Source organism: Ornithorhynchus anatinus, chromosome 8 (assembly GCF_004115215.2).
Source record: "Ornithorhynchus anatinus isolate Pmale09 chromosome 8, mOrnAna1.pri.v4, whole genome shotgun sequence".
In the NCBI taxonomy this organism is placed as follows: Eukaryota; Metazoa; Chordata; class Mammalia; order Monotremata; family Ornithorhynchidae; genus Ornithorhynchus; species Ornithorhynchus anatinus.
Genome location: NC_041735.1, coordinates 61,513,304 through 61,536,111, shown reverse-complemented (window position 1 = coordinate 61,536,111; position 22,808 = coordinate 61,513,304). Strand labels below are relative to the sequence as shown.

At 40.6% G+C, this 22,808-nt stretch overlaps 1 protein-coding gene across 6 annotated transcripts in view; it reads left to right on the top strand.

The window, feature by feature from the left end:
* The window catches only part of HDAC9 (histone deacetylase 9), a 170,412-nt gene that overhangs the window by 67,122 nt on the left and 80,482 nt on the right, over window positions 1-22,808 (top strand). For all 6 annotated transcript variants that reach the window (XM_039912868.1, XM_016228385.3, XM_029070922.2 and 3 more), the window contains exon 3: window positions 16,514-16,755. In XM_039912868.1, the coding sequence (XP_039768802.1) occupies window positions 16,514-16,755 (242 nt within the window). The remainder of the gene's footprint in view (window positions 1-16,513; window positions 16,756-22,808) is intronic.

Here is a 22,808-nt window from a genome sequence, read left to right as displayed (position 1 = left end):
TAATTTCCAATAATGAAGGGTTTATTTGCCAATTCCTATACAAACCTCTGTTGATACACCTTGGCCCTGTGATAGCTTTTGTAACAGCTCCACAATAACAACTCCAGATTGTGCTTAACTACAGTTCTTTTTATGATTAGCCATTATTCCCCATCCCACATGTTGTTTTATCTTAGTGTCCCCAAATGTCCTATTTTCATTTGTTACCATATTATTGAATTTTCCCACCTTTTTGTAGGACTCTTTTTCCCCATTTGCCTGCTATTTTGAATTCCTTTCCTTCCAAATAGTTGGGAAAACTGCCCGAAGTTTCGATGAGCTTGTCCTTGATTCCTTCCATAAAGACAGTGAGTAGAATCGGTGGCCACGACAGTTTCTGTGGCCAACCTATAGTGCATCCCTCGAGTTTGAGACAACCACTGGTGACTAACCTTTAGGAGCAACTGGTAAGCCGTCCATACAGCCATCAGATACCTAGTTTATTAATAACTACAAGGATGAAAGGATCAGTAGCTTAAATATAAAAATGTCATTGCTTCTATTGCTTCTTTTTCTTGACAGTGTGTTCTGTCACTATTGTAAAAAGAGGTTCAATTTCTCTGGCAGATTCGTTCTTTACCAACTAAGCACTTCCATGCTTTCCAACTCATACTACTCATACCGACTCATACAGTGCTATACTGAATCTCTAACTATACATTTTCTATCTTCCTCCTACCTGTAAATTATTTTTGTGACTCCCTTCCGTGTAAGAATATAAGCTCCTTGAAGTACACAGTAGTTGCTCAAGCAGTTATATTGTTTGATTGATTGATTTCTTGGATGCCTTTTGCTTCTTTGAAACTCCACAGAGTATGCTGTATTTTTTATTTTCTGGTTTGAATTCAGTCCTATAATAAGCCCCTGTCTGCCCCTTCTCCTCAGCAATTTCAGCACCACTTCAGTACTTGTCATCAGCCAGTTGTAACACATGAAAAAACATTAACAAAGAATCAAATGGAATGTTGTACAACTTACTGTCATTCATTTTAATATTTAATGCAATAACACTTCTGTCTTTGAATGTTTTCCCACACATTTCATGCTGTTAAATTTTTCATCTGCTACACTATTTAACACTTGGTTCACTACTGAAATTAGGGAACTTTCCTCAGAATTCAGTTTCAGAACACTAGAGTGCTTTGTATGGTTGTAGAGCTCTTGAGCATGCATTCTTATCTCGCTTCTGTTTTGGCGAAAATCGCTCCCATTTGCTAAAACGGGCATATTATAGATGCTATTGTATCTTAAGGTTTGTATCAGAAGTTGAAAATGAATAATCATTTTGGAAATAAAATCTGCTATGCTGAGGAGAAAAAGGGGACTCTAGAAGTCATGTAGTCTAGTGATGACTAGCTTCTTTGAACAACTGAGTAGTGGTTTTTAATACCCTGCTTTGGGGTTTGGTTCATTTGGACAAAATAATTAATAGACTAGAAGGGATCATACAAATAATTCATAAACTGAGGAAAGTCCATGGCTTTTCAGTTAAGCCACATCCAGAACTTTTGGGATCTATGAACCTATTGTTCTTCGAGGGAATTATCCCACGGTATTCTTCAGTAGCCCATCTCAATAACCGCCAGTTTCTTCTCAGAAAGTTTAGGATGTTGAGTTCTAGCAGTTGAGATCATCTGTGACTTAATGGTGCTAACTCTGACGGACTAATTAGAACGATTTGATCCACGTACTGTGCTGTTGGTTGCAATTCAGCGTGTACGGTTTTAGGTTGTTGACTGGGTGAAAGGGGAGAGAGAATTCAGGAGACAGCATCCTCATTTATACTCCCTAACTGCACTAGTAGTCCATCTTTTTGACGGTGCAATTTCCCCCTACTTCAGTCTGCTGCCAGCAGGCCGAGACTCTGGATTACTCTCAGGTCCCCGAAGAAAGTGTGGTGGATGGGAGGCAGACTTGGGAATGGAAGGGGAAGGGGGAAAATTCCTGGAGATGGTACAGTCTAAAGTAGAACCCTAGAAAACAGACAAGGCTACTGGTCTTAAATTTTGGCGAATGGGAGAGTGGAAAGAGCGTGGCCCTCAGAGTCAGGGCATTCATTCAATCGTATTTATATTTTACTGTGTGCAGAACTCCGTACTAAGTGGTTGGGAGAGTACAGTACAACAGTAAACAGACATATTCCCTGCCCACAATGAGCTTGCAGTCTAGAGACATCTGGGCATCTGGATTCTAATCCTGGCTCCACCTCTTGCATGCTTGTGACCTAGGGCAAGTTACTTAACCTCTCTGGGCCCCCTCTGCAAAATGGAGATTTAATACCTAATCTCCCTCCTGTCTAAACTGGGATCCTCATGTGGGGTTGGGAATGTGTCCGCCCTGATTACCGTGTGTCTACCCAGCTCTTAGTGTGATGCTTAGCACATAGTAAGCACTTAGCAAATACCACTATTATTAGAGATATCGGTTCTGCAGCCCAACACTGTCCCTGTTAACATTAAGTTGGCACTTACATCATAGGTCGATTCTGGCCCGAGATGGAATTATCTCAGTTGGTTCTCGTGATATACTATCCATAATCTATTCAGGTGATATGGGATCTATTATTGTCATATGATTTCCTGCAGCAAAATTAGGTCATTTCTTTTGATTCTGCTATGAGGGTGGGAGCTGGGGGTGAAACTCATTCAATCGGTAACATTATTCACATAAGGGATAATATGTGACTGGCATGCCTCCTCCTTACCCAGGTTAGTATGGGACACAGAGGAAACTTTTAGGTTTTATTGATAATTCTAAAACAACCTTCTCTTTTTTTTAATCTAAAGAACCCCAATTATTCTCATTAGTTTTATCATACTAATGAACTGGTATCTTTAATAGTGCCTGGGCCTACAAACGTGTAAAGGATTTAATATTGGGAAAGAACACCAACTTATAGAAAAGCTTTTATGTATTCCCTAAGCCATTTTAGAAAAATGTGTGTGCCAAGATCATGACTCTGCTGGCAAATCTTTCTGCTCTCACTTCCTTTGAATTTTTGGATTTTCATCCCTAGGCTACATGTTGGCCAATAAAGGCAAAATTTTGAGCAGCGGAAATCCGCAATGTGTAGTTCATCTATCCAGAAACTGGGAATCTGTAACCCCTTCCCATTTCCCTGTAACCGGAGGGAAGAATAAGGTATATTAACTTGGGATTTCTTTTCCAAATTGACTCTTTTTTGTCCAAAATTATATGGTTAGCCTCTAACTGTCATGATCAGCTTAGTTTGTGTTAAGGTTTTAATGAAGTACATTGTTACTCTACATCACTGGATCCACAAATTAGGAGGATAGGACTCAGAAGTTTGGGAAATGCAGTTCTAGTTATAAGAATGGAGGTGGATTACATCATCATATATATTTATATACCCATAAATATATATATATATGTATAGTATATAATATATGAAAAAGTTAAAATCCTCTAGAATATCCCTAAGTTAATAGAGAACTAGCTGTCCTGGAAAGTCATATAAAAGAATAGCAAATGTGCACTTTGAATAACACGGTACAATGTAACCTTTTAAATCTGATTGTGAGAAACTCTTAACCTGGACAGTGCTTTCTGCCTTAAATGAAAGATTTTAGATTATGTGAGTATGTTTTGATAAAGTTTTGGGGCAGTTTGGGGCAGTGAGAAATGTTTTTAAAATGTCAATTCTTCTGATTCCAGTGTATTTTCGTTGCTTCAAGTGGCTTGAAATGTGTTCATGAGTAATTAAAAGATGATACACTGCCTTTAAAAAATGCACTCATTTGTCTGTACTCTCAGGGTTTTTGACAGGTTAAAAGACTTTGCATTTTGTTTTTAAATTATTGGATTTGAGGGATTTTTAGCTTTACTGAGTAAAAATGGCTGCTAGCTCACTAGTTCCTTTTGCAACTTAAAGGCTCTCAGAAAACCACATATCTGGATGAATTTCTCAGCCACTGTGAGAATTGTTGTACTTCGTAATTCTTATTGATTTTCCCAAATCATACACGACTCTTCTATTGTATTCTTGCAAGTAACTGGAACAGTGGCCTGCGCACAGTAAGTACTCAGTAATTGCCATCGTGCTCCCAGTAAATTCACCAAATCAGTGGTGTCATGTAATTTTTGGATCGACTGCTTTTAGGCAATTGTGTTTCCTTGTTATTAGAATACACAACATTGCTCATAACATAACAGCACAATGGAACATTTTCAAGCATCATCGAAAAATTATTCAAACCTTCTTTGATAATTGAAACCTAAGAAAAGGAATTTTTTTCCAAGGGAGAATGGATTTCTGCAATGCATCAAGTTCTCCAACTGAACACTAGGTATATAAATGCCAGAGTTAATGTTCTTGAAGAAAACTTGTGCTCTTGAATCCCCTTCTCTCCTTTTCACCATGACCGACACTGTGCATGATGCACAGTAATTTCTTTTGAAACTGCTTCATGCTCTATCTTCGCAGATGCAGGATATTGTAAGAATATCCCCTGATTTTCCCATTGTACCCCATGCAAAATAAGTAGTGGAAACACACCTTGTAGGAGAACTAAGTGTAGCGTAAAATCATAATTCTGCTTACTCACAAGATGACTTAATCAAGCCTAAATTGGTGACAGCCTGCTGTGTTTACAGTTGTCGGTTGAGCCAGCATATGTCTAAAACAGTTGGATGCAGACTAACAGTAGTGACTTGAAGCCAAGTAAGGAAAAAGAACTTTTCTGGAGTTATTCTTTACACTGAATGCATTGGTTAAGCAAAGGTATGTGGTTTCATGCCACCAGAGATTGACTACACACGAGAAATGAGTTTCTTCTGTTGTTCCTGCCCTGATCCTGACCCCCCTCACCACCCTTCTTTAAACTTTCCTCCCTCTTCCACCATCACTGTGGCTTTCAAAATTGATTCCCTGTGGTTCCCATATATGCCCTCCTCCCTCTCCGCTTGTTCTGACATTCAGGAAAACAGCGACAGACTCTTCAGGAAGGAAATGGATTATAATACTAATAATACTAATAATGGTGGTATTTGTTAAGCGCTTACTATGTGCAGAGCACTGTTCTAAGAGCTGGGGGAGATACAGGGTAATCAGGTCATCCCACGTGAGGCTCATAGTTAATCCCCATTTTACAGATGAGGTAAGTGAGGCACAGAGAAGTTAAGTGACTTGCCCATAGTCACACAGCTGACAAGTGGCAGAGCCGGAAGTCGAACTCATGTCCTCTGACTCTGAACCCCAGGCTCTTTCCACTGAGCCACGCTGCTTCCCCTTCCTCCAATCCCTATCCCTGTAATCCCAAAGGATTCTCTTCATATTCTCCCAAATGTGGCCTGGATTGCTGGCTATAGAGCGTTCTTCTCAGCTTCACCTGTTCATATGAGATGACCCTGTCAGTAGTGTCAGTTGAGAAGCAGCGTGGCGCAGTGGAAAGAGCACGGGCTTTGGAGTCAGGGCTCATGAGTTCGAATCCCAGCTCTGCCACTTGTCAGCTGTGTGACTGTGGGCAAGTCACCTAACTTCTCTGTGCCTCAGTTCCCTCATCTGTAAAATGGGGATTAAGACTGTGAGCCCCACGTGGGATAACCTGATTCCCTTATGTTTACCCCAGCGCTTAGAACAGTGCTCTGCACATAGTAAGCGCTTAACAAATACCAACATTATTATTATTATTGTCATAACAGTAACGATAATGGTAGAATTGTTAAGCCCTTACTTACTATATACCCAGTACCGCATAAAATATTGGGGTAAATATAATATAAGCAGTTGGGACAATCAGTTGATAAATGGTATTTATTAATCTCTTACTTTGGGCAGAGCACTGTAGTAAGTACTCTGGGTAGTATAGTAGTCTCTGCCACATATGGGGCTCATGAACAAAGGGGGAAGGGAAATAGTTATCTTATCCCCATTTCACAGTTGAGGCACCGTGGCACAGAGAAGTTGTATCTTCATTTATTCAATCATATGTATTGAGCACTTACTGTGTGCAAAGCACTGTACTAAGCACTTGAAAATAATGATGGTATTTGTTGAGTGCTTACTACTGTAAGAGCTATTGTAAGCGCTGGGGTAGATACAAGGTAATCAGGTTGTCCCATATGGGCTCACAGTCTTAATCCCCATTTTACAGATGAGGTAACTGAGGCACAGAGAAGTGAGGTGACTTCCCCAAAGTCACACAGCTAGGTGGCGGTGCAGGGATTTGAACCCATGACCTCTGACTCCCAATCCCATATTTTTCCACTATGCCACGTTGCTTTGCCCAACGAAACTCAACCGGCAAAAGAAGATTCTAATAACGTGGGAACAGAGTTGCTTAAAAGTAGGATCTTCAAAAATTACATGACACCACCGACTTAATGAAGGTTATATGCTTTCAATGGGAGTACGATCAGTCAAAGTAAATTTATTCACATAATTGAGTAATTTATTTAAGTTTAGGAACCATGGATATAAATTGTTGTTTTTTTCATTCTCAGTGTTGGGTAAAGACCCGTGCTCTGCTCACAGTAAGCCTTCAATAAATACTGTTGATTAATTGACAGACAGTGGTGGATAACTGAAATTTGTATTAAGTTATGGAGTGGGAAGTAGTACAAGTTTCGTGGTGTTTTGTTTTGTTGTCTGTCTCTCCCGTTCAGACTGTGAGCCCGTTGTTGGGCAGGGATTGTCTTTATCTGTTGCCAAATTGTACATTCCAAGTGCTTAATACAGTGCTCTGCACATAGTGCTCAATAAATATGAATGAATACTAAATTATCATTGCTTAAACAGTAAGATCCCATTGTTTAACTCTTCTGTCCTAAGAATACTTCAGTCGATCAGTGAGTTCTTATTTTGTGCAGAGCGCTTTGAAGAGCACAACGTACTAGCGTTGTTAGACATGATATCCGCCCACAAGGAGCTCACAGTCTAGAAATCCATAAACAATGGGCCATCTAGCACAGTGTCTTGTGTGACAGGGACAACAGGATGTTTGAAGGAATTGTATGCTGATTATTTCAGTGTAAACACAGTATTTGTGAATTGGAGGAGGGCCAGCTATTGGAAAACCTAAATCGAATGAATAAAGAGAAGATGGTGTTTGGGGTAGATAATTAATCGAAAGTTTACATTCTAAAACTCAGCGTTTGTTCATTAAGTGTCTCATAAGAAATACTTAAGCTACCCAATCACGATATCAAGAGCTTTATTCTCTAGTGTGATATATCGTTTTTAGGAAATTATTTTGTACATTTTAATGTATGCTGTTATGGTGGTAGATCTGTGCAACACTCTTGTTAAGGACGATGACTTTTTTTTTTTAACGGAACTATACAAAACTAGTAGGTTGAATTATATGTTAACTCAAGTTGCTTATGTACCCAGTCCTCTATCTTGTCTGAATCATTTAATGCCCAAAATGCTTTGCCCATATCAATTATATAGCATCCTTTCTGCTTTTCCATAGTGCCTTTTATTCTGCAGACTGTAGAGATCATTGTTTCCATTATCAAAATAACATTTTTTTAAATTTTATTTTTAAATCCAAACGTATGAATTTCCTGTCTGGGTTCTCAAGCCTCTGAGACCTCAACCAATTATACTGGTCCATTGGTTTGCCCTCCGAAGACCGAAGAGGGAAAAATCTCCTGCATTTAGGAAGACACGCTTTGCTAAGCATTACGGTTAACAGTATGTTTTCCATGATATAAGTTGTGTTATTCTAAAATTAAATGGATAAGATCTGCTGAAAAGTTTCGGTTTTCTCCTGGCTGCAGAGCAGCGGTGGTTATTCTTGGAGCACCAGAGTTTTTTGGTGGTTTGGCAAGAGATCAGTCGCTACAGAATGAAATGCACTCTGCGGAACCCAGTGTGGCGATCGATATCTGCTATCATGTGCAAGAGATGATTCCTCATTTAGACATCAGGGCCTTGTAGCCTCTATAGTACACTGGGGATACATGCTGAGAAAAGGCAGTGTAAAGTGAAATCTTTACAGAGTCAGATGAGGGTTAAGTTCCAGTTGCCTGTAAGCCAAAAATAATTTGCATTGTCTTGTTTCAGAGAAATGATGGTATTTTTCTACTCACCAATACTGCTGAGGTGGAGGGGGACAAGAAGAATCTGTTTGCCATCGCCCATTTTTTCAGGGTCTCCATCTAGAAAATGAGAGGATTTCCACATCTCCTCCTGGAGGTCTTCCTGATTAATATATCTCCCCATCCCCACTGCTCAGCCTCCCTTCCTCATCGGCTCCCACTGACCTAAGCACATGGGTACTCATGCCACCCCACCTTAGCACTTTATATATTCATCTTTATACCCAGTCACTTCCTCCTACCTCTAATTTATTTGTCTGTATCCCAACCAGATTGTCAGTCCCTAGAGGGTAGAGGTCATGTCAACAAATTTTACTGTATGCTGCCTAGCACTTAGTACCGTGCTCTGCACACACTAGGTGCCCAATAAATTCTATTGCTCGACTGATGGAACGCACCATTGCCTTTGAAGGGCTGAAGAGTCATCATTCCATCCCATTTAGATGGAGACTTAGAAAGGAGAAGTGGATCACTGTGGACAGGGAACGTGTCTACCAACTCTGTTGTATTGTACTCTCCCAAGAGCTTAATACAGTGCTCTGCACACAGTAAACACCCAGTAAATATGATTGATTAAGAGGTTAAAGTTTTCTCCTTCTCCCTGCTGTAAGGTGTGATTTGAAAAGATGAAACTTTTTAAAATGATAAAGAGGCTGTGTGAGCAGAGAAGTATGGTGGAGCGGATTAATTACGGGTCTGGGAGTCAGAAGATCATGGATTCTAGTGCCGACTCTGCCACTTGTCTGCTGTGTGACCTTGGGCAAGTCACTTCACTTCTCTGTGCCTCAGTTCCCTCATCTGTAAAATAGGGATTGAAGGCTGAGAGTACCATGGGGGACCGGGACTGTGTTCAACCTGATTTGCTTGTATCCACCCCAGGGCTTAGAATTGTGCCTGGCACAAAGTAAGTGCATAACAAATGCCGTTCAAAGATATAATATTCACCACAAATGCAGTTACTCCATGTCTAAAATATCACCAATAACTTATCGTGATTTATCATGACTTTTCTATTGAGACTCATCTCCTTATTTCATGATTGTATTGATGATGTGTATTTGTTGGGAGTAAACAGAAATTTGTTTGATTTTTGCTTGAGTGCTGGAAAAAATATGTATAAACTTTTAGTTAGCACTTTAAAGTGAAGTACGAGCGAACACATTGGCATTTTAGGACTAAGTGGGTAGTACAGTTTAAGTGGCATACTGTATTTGGACTATGGTTTGTTATGACTACTTAATTCAAAAAAAATTTGCAGAAAGGGAGTCTGAATTTAGTAAATCAAAATAGTAAAAACCTTTGTTAAAATAAGGTTAGCTAGTTTTAACTTGAAATGTTGGTATTTCAAGGCCTATTGATATCTTAGATGTTTGTGGTCGTCTGTACTTCCTTTTAAGGCTCTTGGGAAATAAGAGGATGGTAAATCAAAGCCCAGTTTGCTGTTGGCATTTATTTTACTCTACATTTGTGACATTTGTGTAAGCACTTAAAAGAAATATAAGAAATATAGGACCTGGATAAAATCACTCTGAGAGAACAAAGGTCATATATTTGTAAGGCTGATCAATTTCAATATTTCACAGCATATCAGTATAAAATAATCTCAACTGTTGGATTTATTAATTCTCTGAATTTCATAAAGATGGCTATCAAATATAATCTCATTCCATAAAAGTAATTTAGGTATATTTTTGTATTTTAGGTTCAGGTTTCTGGAATGTATTTATCAAATTCAAAATATTATACTCCTTTTCCTGCCTAGTACTTTCGATTTTGCCTTCCCATATCTATTTTATAGGCTTCTTTTTGCAGATGCTCCCCAGGCATAATTACAAAAGGAAAAATTGATTTCCATAATAAGTGTTTATGACACATGTTGACACGGAGGGCAAGACTTGCATCGTCTACTAATGCCTTTTCGATAGAAGACCTAATCTCTTTATTTGTGGTTACTTTTTGGAAGTAAATATTTGGTTTTGTCTTTAAAAATGAAAGAAAAGGTTTCAGTGGGATTTATAAAGTGCTTACTGTGTGTAGGGCTTAGGTGAGTACAATACAGTGAAGTTGATAGACAGCATCGCTGCCCATAAAGACTTTACAGTCTGAAGAAGTTGTAGGATCAGAATTCCCCAGAATAAACTGTACTTTATGGTAATCCATTCTATTACATTTTCCTCTTTCTCCCCCAGGACTTATTTGTTTGGCCATTCACTCCATTCCAAAATTATGAATAAAGCCCAATTTACTCAGTGTGTAGATTGTTTGAGCGTTGTTCCCTGTCTCCCAAAAGGCATAGAGATAATTTGAAAATTTTAGCAACTACTTGAGAAACCGCTATCTCTGTCAGGATTGAAGACAGAGCTCCCTTGGAAAGAGTTATATTTAAACTTCCCTTGTAAGCGGAGTAATTCTTGAATTCTTCTAGATGATGAGATACCAGCAGTTCAGCAGGAAAGCAGTTTGTAGCTAGTGGAAAGAATATAAGCCTGGGAGTCAGAGGACCTGGCTTCTAATCCCAGCTTCACCACTTGCATGCTGTGAGACTTTGAGCAAGTCACTTAATTTCTCTGTGCCTCAGTTTCCTCACCTGCAAATTGGGGATTCAATACCTGTTCTCCTTCCTACTAAGATGTGGGACAGAGATTAGGCCTGACCTGTTTAACTTGTATTTATCCCAGTATTTCGAACAGTGTTTGGCACAATAAATTCTTAACAAATGCCTTAAAAAGGTGACACATGGCCTTACAACTTTTTTTGTTATTATTGGTATTTGTTAAGCTCTTACTCTGTTCCAGGCACAGTATTAAGAACTGTGATAGACACAAACTAGTCAGGTTGGACACAGTCCGTGTCCCACATGGAGCTCACAGTCTTAATCCCCATTTTACAGATGAAGTAACTGAAGCACAGAGAAGTTAAGCAATGTGCCTATGGTCACATAGCAGACAAGTGGCAGAGCCAGGATTAGAACTCAGGACCCCTGACTCTCAGGCCTGTGCTCTTTCCACTAGGCCACACTACTTCTCACTTCCTGCGAAAGGGATATACATCTCCAAATCTTCAAAGATGACATTCTGGAAGCAGTACAAAGCAGATACAGCAGCAGTGAAGGGCAGTGAATTATTCTCTCTGCGTCCCAAGCCATTCAGAACCTCTCTATGTGCTTTGGTAACATCCAAGCTGGGGAGATACAGCATGACCTTGTTCAACAATCACAATACTGGGAGTCATCAGGAAACACGAGTTCTAGGCCCTGCTCTACCATTTTCCTGCTTTATGACCTGGGACAAGTCACCGAACTTATCTGTGCCTCAATTACCTCGTGGAAAATGGGGCTAAATTGTATCCGATCTTAATAACTGGTATCTCTCTCAGTGACTGACATAAGAGAAGCAGCGTGCCTAGAGAAGCAGCGTGGCTCAGTGGAAAGAGCTGGGGCTTGGGAGTCAGAGGTCACGGGTTCGTATCCCAGCTCTGCCACTTGTCAGCTGTGTGACTGTGGGCAAGTCACTTAACTTCTCTGTGCCTCAGTTATCTCATCTGTAAAATGGAGATTAACTGTGAGCCTCACGTGGGTCAACCTGATTACTCTGTATCTATCCCAGCGCTTAGAACAGACCTCTGCACATAGTAAGCACTTAACAAATACCAACATATTATAGTAAGTACTTAATAAATACTCTCATGAACACTATCATTAGTGGGGTTGTCCCCGATGTGCTCACAGTGACCTCTGTTCCAACGACACTCTTGGACCCCCAGTAGTCGTTCTGCAAGTCTCAAGCGCAGCCCAGTGAGATGTGATCATTGGCAAGCTCAGCTAAGTGTTTTGCTCCAAACGGTTGCTGGATGAACGCCAGTCACAGATTTTCATCTCCAAGAGGGAGTCACACTGTTCTTGGTGGAAGCTCAGTAGCCTTTGTAAGCATCAGGCTCCCTGTTGAGGGTGCCTTCTTGCTTTCATGTTTGCAATTTGTGTACCTCTTTCCTGACCATTTGAGTGGAATAAATCAGTGGAATTTTGAGCTTTTGGCTTATCGCACAAGAAGGACACTTCACAATTCCTTCACAGTGAATCAAAGCTCCTTGAGGACCCTTGGCCTTCTCGGTGATTCCTAGTAATAATATCAATGCTGTCTCTATGCAGTTGTGATCAGATGGGTGACTTTCCTTCTTTTCTTTTTTTGTGGTATTTGGTAAGTGCTTACTGTATGTCATACGTTGCTCTAAGCACTGGGATAGATGCAAGTTAATTAGGTGGGACACAACCCCGTCCCGCGTGGAACTCACAGTCTTAAGTAGGAGGGAGAGCAGGAGATCTGAGGAACAGAGAATTTAAGTGACTTGACCTAGGTCATGCAGCAAGCAATTGGCAGAGCTGGGATTAGAACCCAGGTCCTCTGATTCCCAGACCCGTGGTTTTCCCGCTAGGCCACGCTGCTTCACGAACTTGTTGAATCAAGTATCTGGTCTGGAAATATCATTTATTGGAATCTCGGGAGCAGTAGGGAGAGATTTTCTGAGAGAAGACATGACATGGATTAAACCATACTAAAAGATCAAGTGCATGAATCTGACAAGGGGTAATTTTGCATGACTGTTGATCTCACCTGGTTTTAAAAACTTGCTCAGGTGCATTGTGAAAGTTCTATGGACATTCATACATTCATTCAATAGTATTTATTGAGCACTTACTATGTGCAGAGCACTGTACTAAGCACTTTGAATGTACACTTCAGGAACAGATAGATATATTTCCTGCCCAGTGATGGGTTCACAGCCTTAGGCTGGTTATATTTCATCTGTATATAAACTTACTTTTTAATTACAGATATCCATAAATGTATGGCTTTCCTAGAGGCAGGGTTCAGATCTTCAAATTTTTTTCATATATGTTTCTCAAACATTACAGTTGTCTGAACACAGTTGGAACTCTGTCAGTACTGCTGATGAAAACAATGTTTTCTGTAGGAAAAATAATCTAAATGAGAAATAACACACAGGCAAATACACTAATGTTTTATTAGACTAAGGCATTAGAAACACAAATCAAATGCATTCATTTTGTGAAATTGCTGTTTTAAAGTTTGCAGTTTGAAAGTTTATGTCCATGAAGTCCACAGTATCTTTTTTTCTTTTTTTGCCTGTCTGTTTTTATCATGTTTTATTCTTCATTCCCAATAACTAGGATCTTGGGGGACATCTTTTTTTTTTCTTTTTTTATGGTCTTTGTTAAATTCTTACTGTATGTCAAGCGTTGTTCTAAATGTTAGGGTAGACACGAGTTAATCAGGCCAGATATAGTCGCTATCTCTCATGGGACTCATGGTCCCTTGAATCCGCATTTTGCAGTTGATGAAACAGAGGCACAAGGAAGCAAATTGACTTGCCCAAGGTCCCACTGCAAACAAGTGGCTGAGCTGGTATTATTCATTCATTCATTCAATAGTATTCATTGAGCGCTTACTATGTGCAGAGCACTGTACTAAGCGCTTGGAATGTACAAATCGGTAACAGATAGAGGCAGTCCCTGCCCTTTGTCAGGCTTAAAGTCTAATCAGGGGAGACAGACAGACAAAAACAATAGCAATAAATAGAATCAAGGGAATGAACATGTCAGTGAAACAATAGCAAATAAATAGAATCAAGGTGATGTACATCTCATTAACAAAATAAATAGGGTAATGAAGATATATACAGTTGTGCGGACGAGTACAGTGCTGAGGGGATGGAAAGGGAGGGGGGAAGAGGAGAGGGAAAGGGGGGAAAAGAGGGCTTAGCTGAGGAGAGGTGAAGGGGGGAGGGTAGAGGGGGAGCAGAGGGAGCAGAGGGAAAAGGGGAGCTCAGCTCCCAGTCCTATGCCTTATCCACTAGGCTATTCTGCATCTCTAAATTTTGGATTAAAAAGTTATGTTGGGATTTTTATTTCATTGTTGCACTGCCCCAAAGCTGCTGCTTCTGGGTTAGTAGGGGGCACATCAGGCAAAGAAACTGAATGGTTTCTGATGCAGAGGGAGAGGGATTGCTCTAGTGTGTGTATTTGGTCAGAGGGAAATAAGACCTACCTGGTTTGGTGAAACTAATGAGACCAGTTATAGATTGCCGGGAAAAATTAGCAAGAGGATCGTACTAAGTGCTCGGGGAACACCATAGTGGTCCCAAGTTAGAGATCCTAATCTCTGTCCTTGAGGATTCTATAATCTCTCAAGAGCCAACTTGAACCACTCCCAACCCTACAACCTAAATAAGATTAGGAACAGTGTTTCCCAAATCTCATTTCCCCCTAGTGTGAACATGGTGGTGGGTGTTTCTTAGTAGGTTTATTTTTCTGGATGGGTTTCGTGGATGCTATAGGCAATGCCTTTTTTGCCGGTTATTCTTCATCGGTAGTGAATTTGAACGAATATCAAACTTGCTGAAATGCAGCTCCCTGAATTGAGTTACTGTTATTGCTCCTGGCATGGCTTCTTATCCTATCATAAAAGATGTAAGAAAATCCATCTTTCCCTTTGAGCCATTTACGCTTTTTGTCACCTACAATGCAATTAATGTTAAAAATAGAAAGCATGCCTATGATTCAGTAGTGACTTGCCAGAGAGAACCCATTGTCCAAGGAACGGGGATTTATCTGGAGGGCCAAGACTGGTCTGATCAGATCTGTCAGTTTGCTGATTGCCATTCCTCTCCGAATTTGATGAAATATTCATGCCCGTGCTCTGCTCTCTGCAAGCACTATTGATTTCTTGTATAAACGCGGCTATATTTAGTCTAGACAAATGGAATGTGGATTGCTGCTGAATAAATTGGATGAAAGGCTGAGATCTTGGCTGCCGCTTTCTTTCAGTCTGGGGCAATTATTTATAATCAAGAGCAGTTTTTGTAAGTTGAGGGTGATTTTTCACAATTTAGTGATTAGCCTCAGAATAAAAGCAAGCGGTTAGGTACAATCGTCTCTGTAAGGATAGCAGGTTAAGAAGTCAAATTACCCTTTGAGGTTTATAATAGCTGTTTCGAATTTGGCTATTTCCAGGTAACTGACGATAAAATATCAGGAAAAATGGTCTTCTGGGGTCTTGTGCTTTTTGTCATGTCTCTTAGTCACATCTTCTTTACCAAAAGATATCTTACAAGTATGCTTGGTGTTTCTGCTTCAGGTGAACCTCTTCTGGAGTCTGCAGGTTCGAGCAGTTTATCAGCTTGCTACAGTTATCAGTGTCAGAGTAGAAGTTGAACCCTTTCTATCGACTATTTTTAAACTTGGTTGGGGTAACATGGTGAGCTGTCAGCTCTGTAGAAAAAAGGGTGTCAATTTTTTAGAGGTACATGAGCTTCTGGAAATTTTGAGTTATGGATTTTAAGGGTGAAATTTTCCATCATCACTGGAAAAAGGTTAATATGTTCCGGGGAAGAATTGTCCTTGTAATAATAATAATAATAATGTTGGTATTTGTTAAGCGCTTACTATGTGCAGAGCTCTGTTCTAAGTGTTGGGGTAGATACAGGGTAATCAGGTTGTCCCACGTGAGGCTCACAGTTAATCCCCATTTTACAGATGAGGTAACTGAGGCACAGAAAAGTTAAGTGACTTGCCCACAGTCACACAGCTGACAAGTGGCAGAGCTGGGAGTCGAACCCATGACCTCTGACACCGAAGCCCAGGCTCTTTCCACTGAGCCACGTTGCTTCCCTGCTGCTTCCATGCTGCTTGTATGTACCGCATCTGGCATCAAAACACAAAGGTGATATCCAACTATAGCACCTTTTGCCAAAATCCAGGATAAAAGACATAAATTGTTTTCCTATTATCTCTTGATTTCATTACTGAAAAAACAATTCATAAACATTAGGAATTACATCATATTGATGCTGTCATTTCACAGGATCAAATCTGATCATGATGTTCTGTTGTTAAACCTTTTTCAAGTAGAAACATTTTTTTTTTCTGAATTACAAAGATAAATAAGTGAGCCCAACGAGACTTATTACCAAAGTCTGATGATTTTCATATTTTTTTATGCCATTTCTCCCATCAGTATTATCCAACTATTCAGCCGTGGTAAAATGATAGAAGACCTTTCATATGCGAAGCATAAATATAATCAGACTATGTACTGGATGAGCACACTGAGGCCATCTTTTGTAACTGACCTTATGAAAACTAAAGAATCAGAGGTCTCTTACCACTGTCTCCTCAGCTAGACTGTAAGGTCTCTGAAGGCAGGGACTGTATCTACTAACTACTTAGTATGGTGCTTTGTGTATAGTAGAGTTTCAACAGACATTGTCGATTGATTGTCATTGCTTTTCAGCCCATGGTTGAAAAGATAGAGCTGTTGTTTTACAAAGAAATGGACTTAATTTTCCTCTTTTCCCCTGTTGGTTTGTTTTTGTCTTTTTTATGATGTCACAGTGGATGTAAAGTCAGAGGTGCCTGTGGGATTGGAGCCTATCACGCCATTAGACTTACGGACAGACCTTAGAATGATGATGCCCATGGTGGACCCAGTCATAAGAGAGAAACAGCTGCAACAGGAGTTACTTCTGATCCAGCAGCAGCAGCAAATTCAGAAGCAACTTCTGATAGCGGAGTTCCAGAAACAGCACGAGAATCTAACTCGACAACATCAGGCCCAACTTCAGGAACATATAAAGGTAACAACATTTTGTCTGCATATTCTTCAACCATCAGGTTCAATCCAGAGAGAGGTGGGCTGTAATGCATTGTTCAAAAGTTTGAGTGTTACTGAAGTGTGGGGTTTGACATGAGAAACTGTTGTATAAGAGAAATAGCTGATAAGTGATAGAAACCCAGATCTAAATACTTCCCTAAGCAAACAGTAATAATTGTGGTATTCGTTAAGCACTTACTATGTACTGAACACTGGGGTAGATCACAGATAATCATGAGAAGCAGTGTGGCTCAGTGGAAAGAGCATGGGCTTTGGAGTCAGAGGTCATGGGTTCGAATCCCAGCTCTGCCACTTGTCAGCTGTGTGACTGTGGGCAAGTCACTTAACTTCTCTGTGCCTCAGTTACCTCATCTGTAAAATGGGGATTAAGACTGTGAGCCCCACGTGGGACAACCTGATTCCCCTGTGATTACCCCAGCGCTTAGAACAGTGCTCTGCACATAGTAAGTGCTTAACAAATACCAACATTATTATTATTATTAGATTAGATCCAGTCACTCCCCACATGCATTTCATCTTTTAATGGAGAACAGATATTTCATCCCCATTTTACAGATGAGAAAACTGGGACACAGAGAAGTTAAGTGACTTACCCGAGGTCCCACAGCAGTCAAGCGATGCAACCAGTATTAGAACACAGATCTCTTAATTCACAGTCCTGTGCTTTTCCCACTTGGCCATGCTACTTCAAGTGACTCTTTGCCAGGAGGATAAGTGTGCAATGCAAAATAACAGCCGGTTCCTCTTCTAAGTCAGTTTTGCCATAAGAACACCCAGTGGTCATAAGGTCATAGCTGCTAGATGGGTTGTTTGATATAACTAACCATAATAATTATGGCATGTGTTAAGCAGCTACTATGTGCTAAGCACTGAACTAAGAATTTGGATATTAGTATTATTGGAACTGGTTTTGGAGAATGCTCATTTCCCTTCTGGTAATTTAGATAACACTGATTAGATGGAGTCCGTACTTTGTGTAGGAATAATAATGTGTGGTATTTGTTAAGCGCTTACTATGTACCAGGCACTGTACTCAAATTGGGTTAGACACGGTACCTGTCCCATGACGGCTCGAAATCTCAATCCCCATTTTACAGATGAGTGAACTGAAGTCTAGAGAATAATAATTGTGGTATTTGTTGAGCACCTACTATGTCCCAAGCACTGTTCTAAGCACTGGGGTAGATACACAGCAATCAGGTTATGCCATGTGGTGTGCTCAGTCTTAATCCCCACTTTCCAGATGAGGTAGCTGAGGCACAGAAAAGTTAAGTGACTTGCCCAAGGTCACCCAGCAGACATGTGTCAGAGCTGGGATTAGAACCCATGATCTTCTGGCTCCCAGGCCCGTGCTCTATCCACAGTGTCAGCCACTCCATCTCATATCCACTCTCCCTCATTCATTATAATCTTATGTCAGTCAGACACTAGTCAGCGTGGCTCAGTGAAAAGAGCCCGGGTTTGGGAGTCATAAATCATGGGTTTGAATGCCTCTCTGCCACTTGTCAGCTCTGTGACTGTGGGCAAGTCACTTAACTTCTCTGTGCCTCAGTTACCTCATCTGTAAAATGGGGATTAACTGTGAGCCTCACGTGGGACAACCTGATTACCCTGTATCTACCCCAGTGCTTAGAACAGTGCTCTGCAAATAGTAAGCGCTTAACAAATGCCAACATTATTATTATTATTATTTCCTCCTACTTTTCCCTCTTAGTCCATTCTTTTGACTTTCCCTGGCTATGTCTTGGGAGCCTCTTGGTTTTTACACAAGCACCCATCACACTTTCCTGAAGAAATAGCTCACGTAAAGCCCAGCACATCAAGCAGGCTGAGCTCTAGAGTAAATGGAGGGTGCCAGGGCACACGGCTTTTGAAGCAGTGGTCCGGGGAAGACGCAGCAAAGTGGGAAAATCACCTCAGGGAACTTTGCCAAGAACTGGTATAAGTGTGGTCTGTGGTGGCGGTGTTTATGTCCAGTATTAAATCTGATTAACTGTGGGCTGGGTTTTGGATAAGATGAAATCATTTGGAATGATTTCCGAAGGGTGCTAAGGGAACCTGCCATGTCCATCAGCTTCCTTTCTAGAAGGAGTTAGTGTTTTTTCAAGGCCATGCTTCAATTTTCAGTGTTCGAAGCTTGTCCTGTCTGTTAAAAGATTGAAAGCCCTTGGCCGATCTTTGTTTTCCATCCTCTCCTACTGAGGCATCTACCTACAAAACCTTAAGACCAAACTTTTGAATCAATGTTTAACAGAGGTTGAAACAATCAATGACCAAATTATTTTGATAGATGTTTGAGTGCTAAAATAAACATTCTATTTTAGGGAATTATATCTCCAAAGCCGTTTTGTATCTTAGAAATTTGGGTTTTTTTTACTTTACCATGTCTGATACCACAGAGTACAAGTGCACCTAATATGGAAGTATGGGCTTCACCCAGAACACTATCAAGGCTGGGAGAGGAAAACTCTTGAATTTCCATGAACACCTTTTGATGTAAGAGGGAGAAGCACTATGGAATGCCAGAGGAGCAGCATAGTATAGTGGATAGAGCACGGGCCTGGGAGTCAGAAAGTCCTGGGTTCTATTCCTGGCTCCACCATATGTCTGCTGTGTGACCTAGGTGAAGTCACCTCACTTCTCTGTGCCTCAATTCCTCATCTGTAAAATGGGGATCGAGATTATGAGCCCCATGTGGGACAGGGACTGTGTCCAACCCGATTTGATCATATCCACTCGAGCACTTAGTACAGTGCTTGGCACATAGTAAGCACTTAACAAATACCAAAATTATCATTACTATAGGGTTGCTTTGGGACACAGTTCTTCAACTGACTAGTAGCTGAGAATTCATTTACTTGACTTTTATCCAAGAAAGTCCACTTTTCAGTTCTTTGCAGGGTGGAGACAGTCATCTGATCCATCCAGGGAGGGTCATAGTTGCTTTTTTTTAAATGGTATTTGGAAGCATCCACTATGTGCCAGGCACTGTACTAAGCGCTGGGGTGTATACAAGCAAATCAAGTTGGACACCATCCCTGTCCCTGTCCTAAGGTTCATAGTCTCAATCCCCATTTTGCAGATGAGGTAACTGAAAAATAAAAAATAAAAATAATGGCATTTGTTAAGCGCTTACTATGTGCAAAGCAATGTTCTAAGCGCTGGGAAGGATACAGGGTGATCAGGTTGTTACACATGGGGCTCACAGTCTCAGTGCCCATTTTACATTTGAGGTAACTGAAGCACAGAGAAGTTGTGACTTGCCCGAAGTCACACAGCTGACAAGTGGTGGAGACAGAATTTGAACCCATGTCCTCTCACTCCCCAGCCTCTGCTCTTTCCACTGAGCCACACTGCTTGACTTGCCCAAACTCAGTTAGATACAAGCTAATCAGGTTGGACCCAATCCATGTCTCACATGGGCTCACTGTCATAATCCCCATTTTACAGGTGAGTTTACTGAGGCACAGAGAAGTTGACTTGACCAAAGTCATACAGCTGATAGATGGCTGAGTTGGAATTAGAACTCAGGTCCTCTGACAAATAGGTCCATGTTCTTTCCACTAAGCCACTCTGCTTCCCCACTTATTAAATCTTTTAGGGTTGTCAGTCATCTGAGTGTTTTAGAAACAAAAGTGGGAACTTTTAATTGATTCTGTGGAGGAATGGGTTCTACAGAATTCTGAAATTGTCACAACTTCTAGTCAATTTTACAATGTCTGCCTCTAATACCATATTTCAAGTGTGGTTGCTCAAAAAGGCATGAGTCACAGATCACATCTCTATTTTGGAGTTCATTGCATCCATGTGATGGTTGTCGAGGTGCTCATGTCAATCCTAAGAAGAGAAAGTTGAGAAACTACTCAGGCAGTACAAAACTTTGATGCTTTATGGAAACACTCATTTTTTTTAATATTCCTAAATCAACAATCTTACTTCATGATTCCCATTAACCGATGTTGATGAAGGAATCCTAGAGAAGCCATCCCATACCCAATCAGTGGTATTTCCTAAAGTGTGCACAACACTCTGAGAAGCACTTGGGAGAGCAGAACCATAGAGTACAGAGACATAATCCTTGCCATCAAGGAGGTTACAATAATAGTGTTGGTATTAGTTAAGTGCTTACTACGTGCAGAGCACTGTTCTAAGAGCTGGGATAGATACAGGGGAATGAGGTTGTCCCACGTGAGGCTCACAGTCTTCATCCCAATTTTACAGATGAAGGAACTGAGGCCCAGAGAAGTGAAGTGACTTGCCCACAGTCACACAGCTGACAAGGGGCAGAGTCGGAATTTGAACCCATGACCTCTGACTCCCAAGCCCAGTCTCTTTTCACTGAGCCACGCTGCTTCTCTAATGGCGGAGTTTGCAATCTAGCTTATTTCATTTATTCCATGGTTATCTCACCACCATTTTGTGACTGGTGTATCATTACATCTAATTAAGAAACTGATTTTTTTCAAGCTCTGTAGTACTTCACTGAAAAGTCAATAGTTGAGATGAGCAAGTAGAAGTTCAGTTTACACTGCCCATGTGAAGACAAATACGGGTGGTTGGGAGAGGTTTGGCTATATAGAAGAAAGTGAAGCGGGTGTATAATCTTATTAGTTGTAAAAGCGAAGAAGGGAGAAATGGGAGAGCCTGTAAGTGGTTAAAGAGGTACAGGAAATATTTGGAATTGTTCACTGATCCATAATATTAGTGTCTCCATTCTTCTTCAAGGGAAAGTCTATTAGGAAGATTTGTTTTCTTTATGCCATCCTCCCAGACTCCTTAGTCCTGACCCTCTGAACTTCAAGTCGATTTTTCACCTTGTCCAATCTTCACTTATATGAAGAAGTCTAGGGATTTATGAAAAACAAAAAGTCACAGGAATATGTAATCCGGATTTCTGTTAAAGATCCAATTGGAATGTGATTTGTAATGTACAAGGAAGATTTTTCCCTTTAACTCAACTTGACAAACCCATGCATAATTAGTGGAGAATCAGGGCAGTGTTAGACACAAAGAGCCCCATGTGGGACAGGGGCTGTGTCCTATAGGATTATCTTGTTCCTACTCTGGCATTTAGCACAATGCCTGTGGTACATAGAGCCTAACTAATACCACAGTCATTCATTCTCAGTATTATTACCAACATCAAAAATTAGCAAATTATTCCTCTCCACAGCATTATTGCCTACACTACTGAGATTTCTCTTGCTGGCTTAGCTCCTATTAACCCTACAGGTAGTAATCCTTCAAATACCAGGGGAAAGAACTCCTATAAGATTTCTGTCAGGAACATCACATGGCTCCATGGAAGATAAGAGAGTAAAGATTTTAAAACTATAACATGTAATAAAAAGCTGTGTTTATAGAATGTTCTCTACTTAACTATGCCTTTCATTTGAGGGCCTCAGTAGATTTTATGTGTGTATCCTAGTATTGTTTTGGCGAAAGCTGACCAGAGAGAAAGCTCTCTGATGGGATGCATATGAAGTATAGAAGTTCTTGAGATAGTAGTTCTTTGGCTGCAAGGGGCATGTGGTAAATCTTGGCATCCTGGATTGTAACATTATTTTGATATCTGCCTCATCCCCACAAAATGATTCAAGGTCCAAGCTTCACTCATTCCACTGATCCTCATTGCTTCATGGAATAGTTCAGTGGAAGATGCAGAAGTAGATTTTGGAAGTGAGATTTTTCTTTGATCCAGCTCCGTCTTTGATTGATTGTCTTGCGTTTGCATCCCATGTCTTGGCGTAATGGAAGTAGACCTCATCTCATCAGGTTAGGGCAGAGCCTAGTAGGGTGGATTTGTACTAGGTTTTAATCAATCATTTGTATTTGTTGAGCACTTACTGTGTGTAGAGCACTGTACTAAGTGCTTGGGAGAGTATAATGTAACAGAGTTGGTAGAGATGTTCCCCGTCCACAACAAAAACTAGTGTGGGTGGGCATGAGAATTAGCACTGCTCTTGGTGAAGACCGTTTGCTTCTATCTCAGTGGAAAGATCATATAAAGAAAGA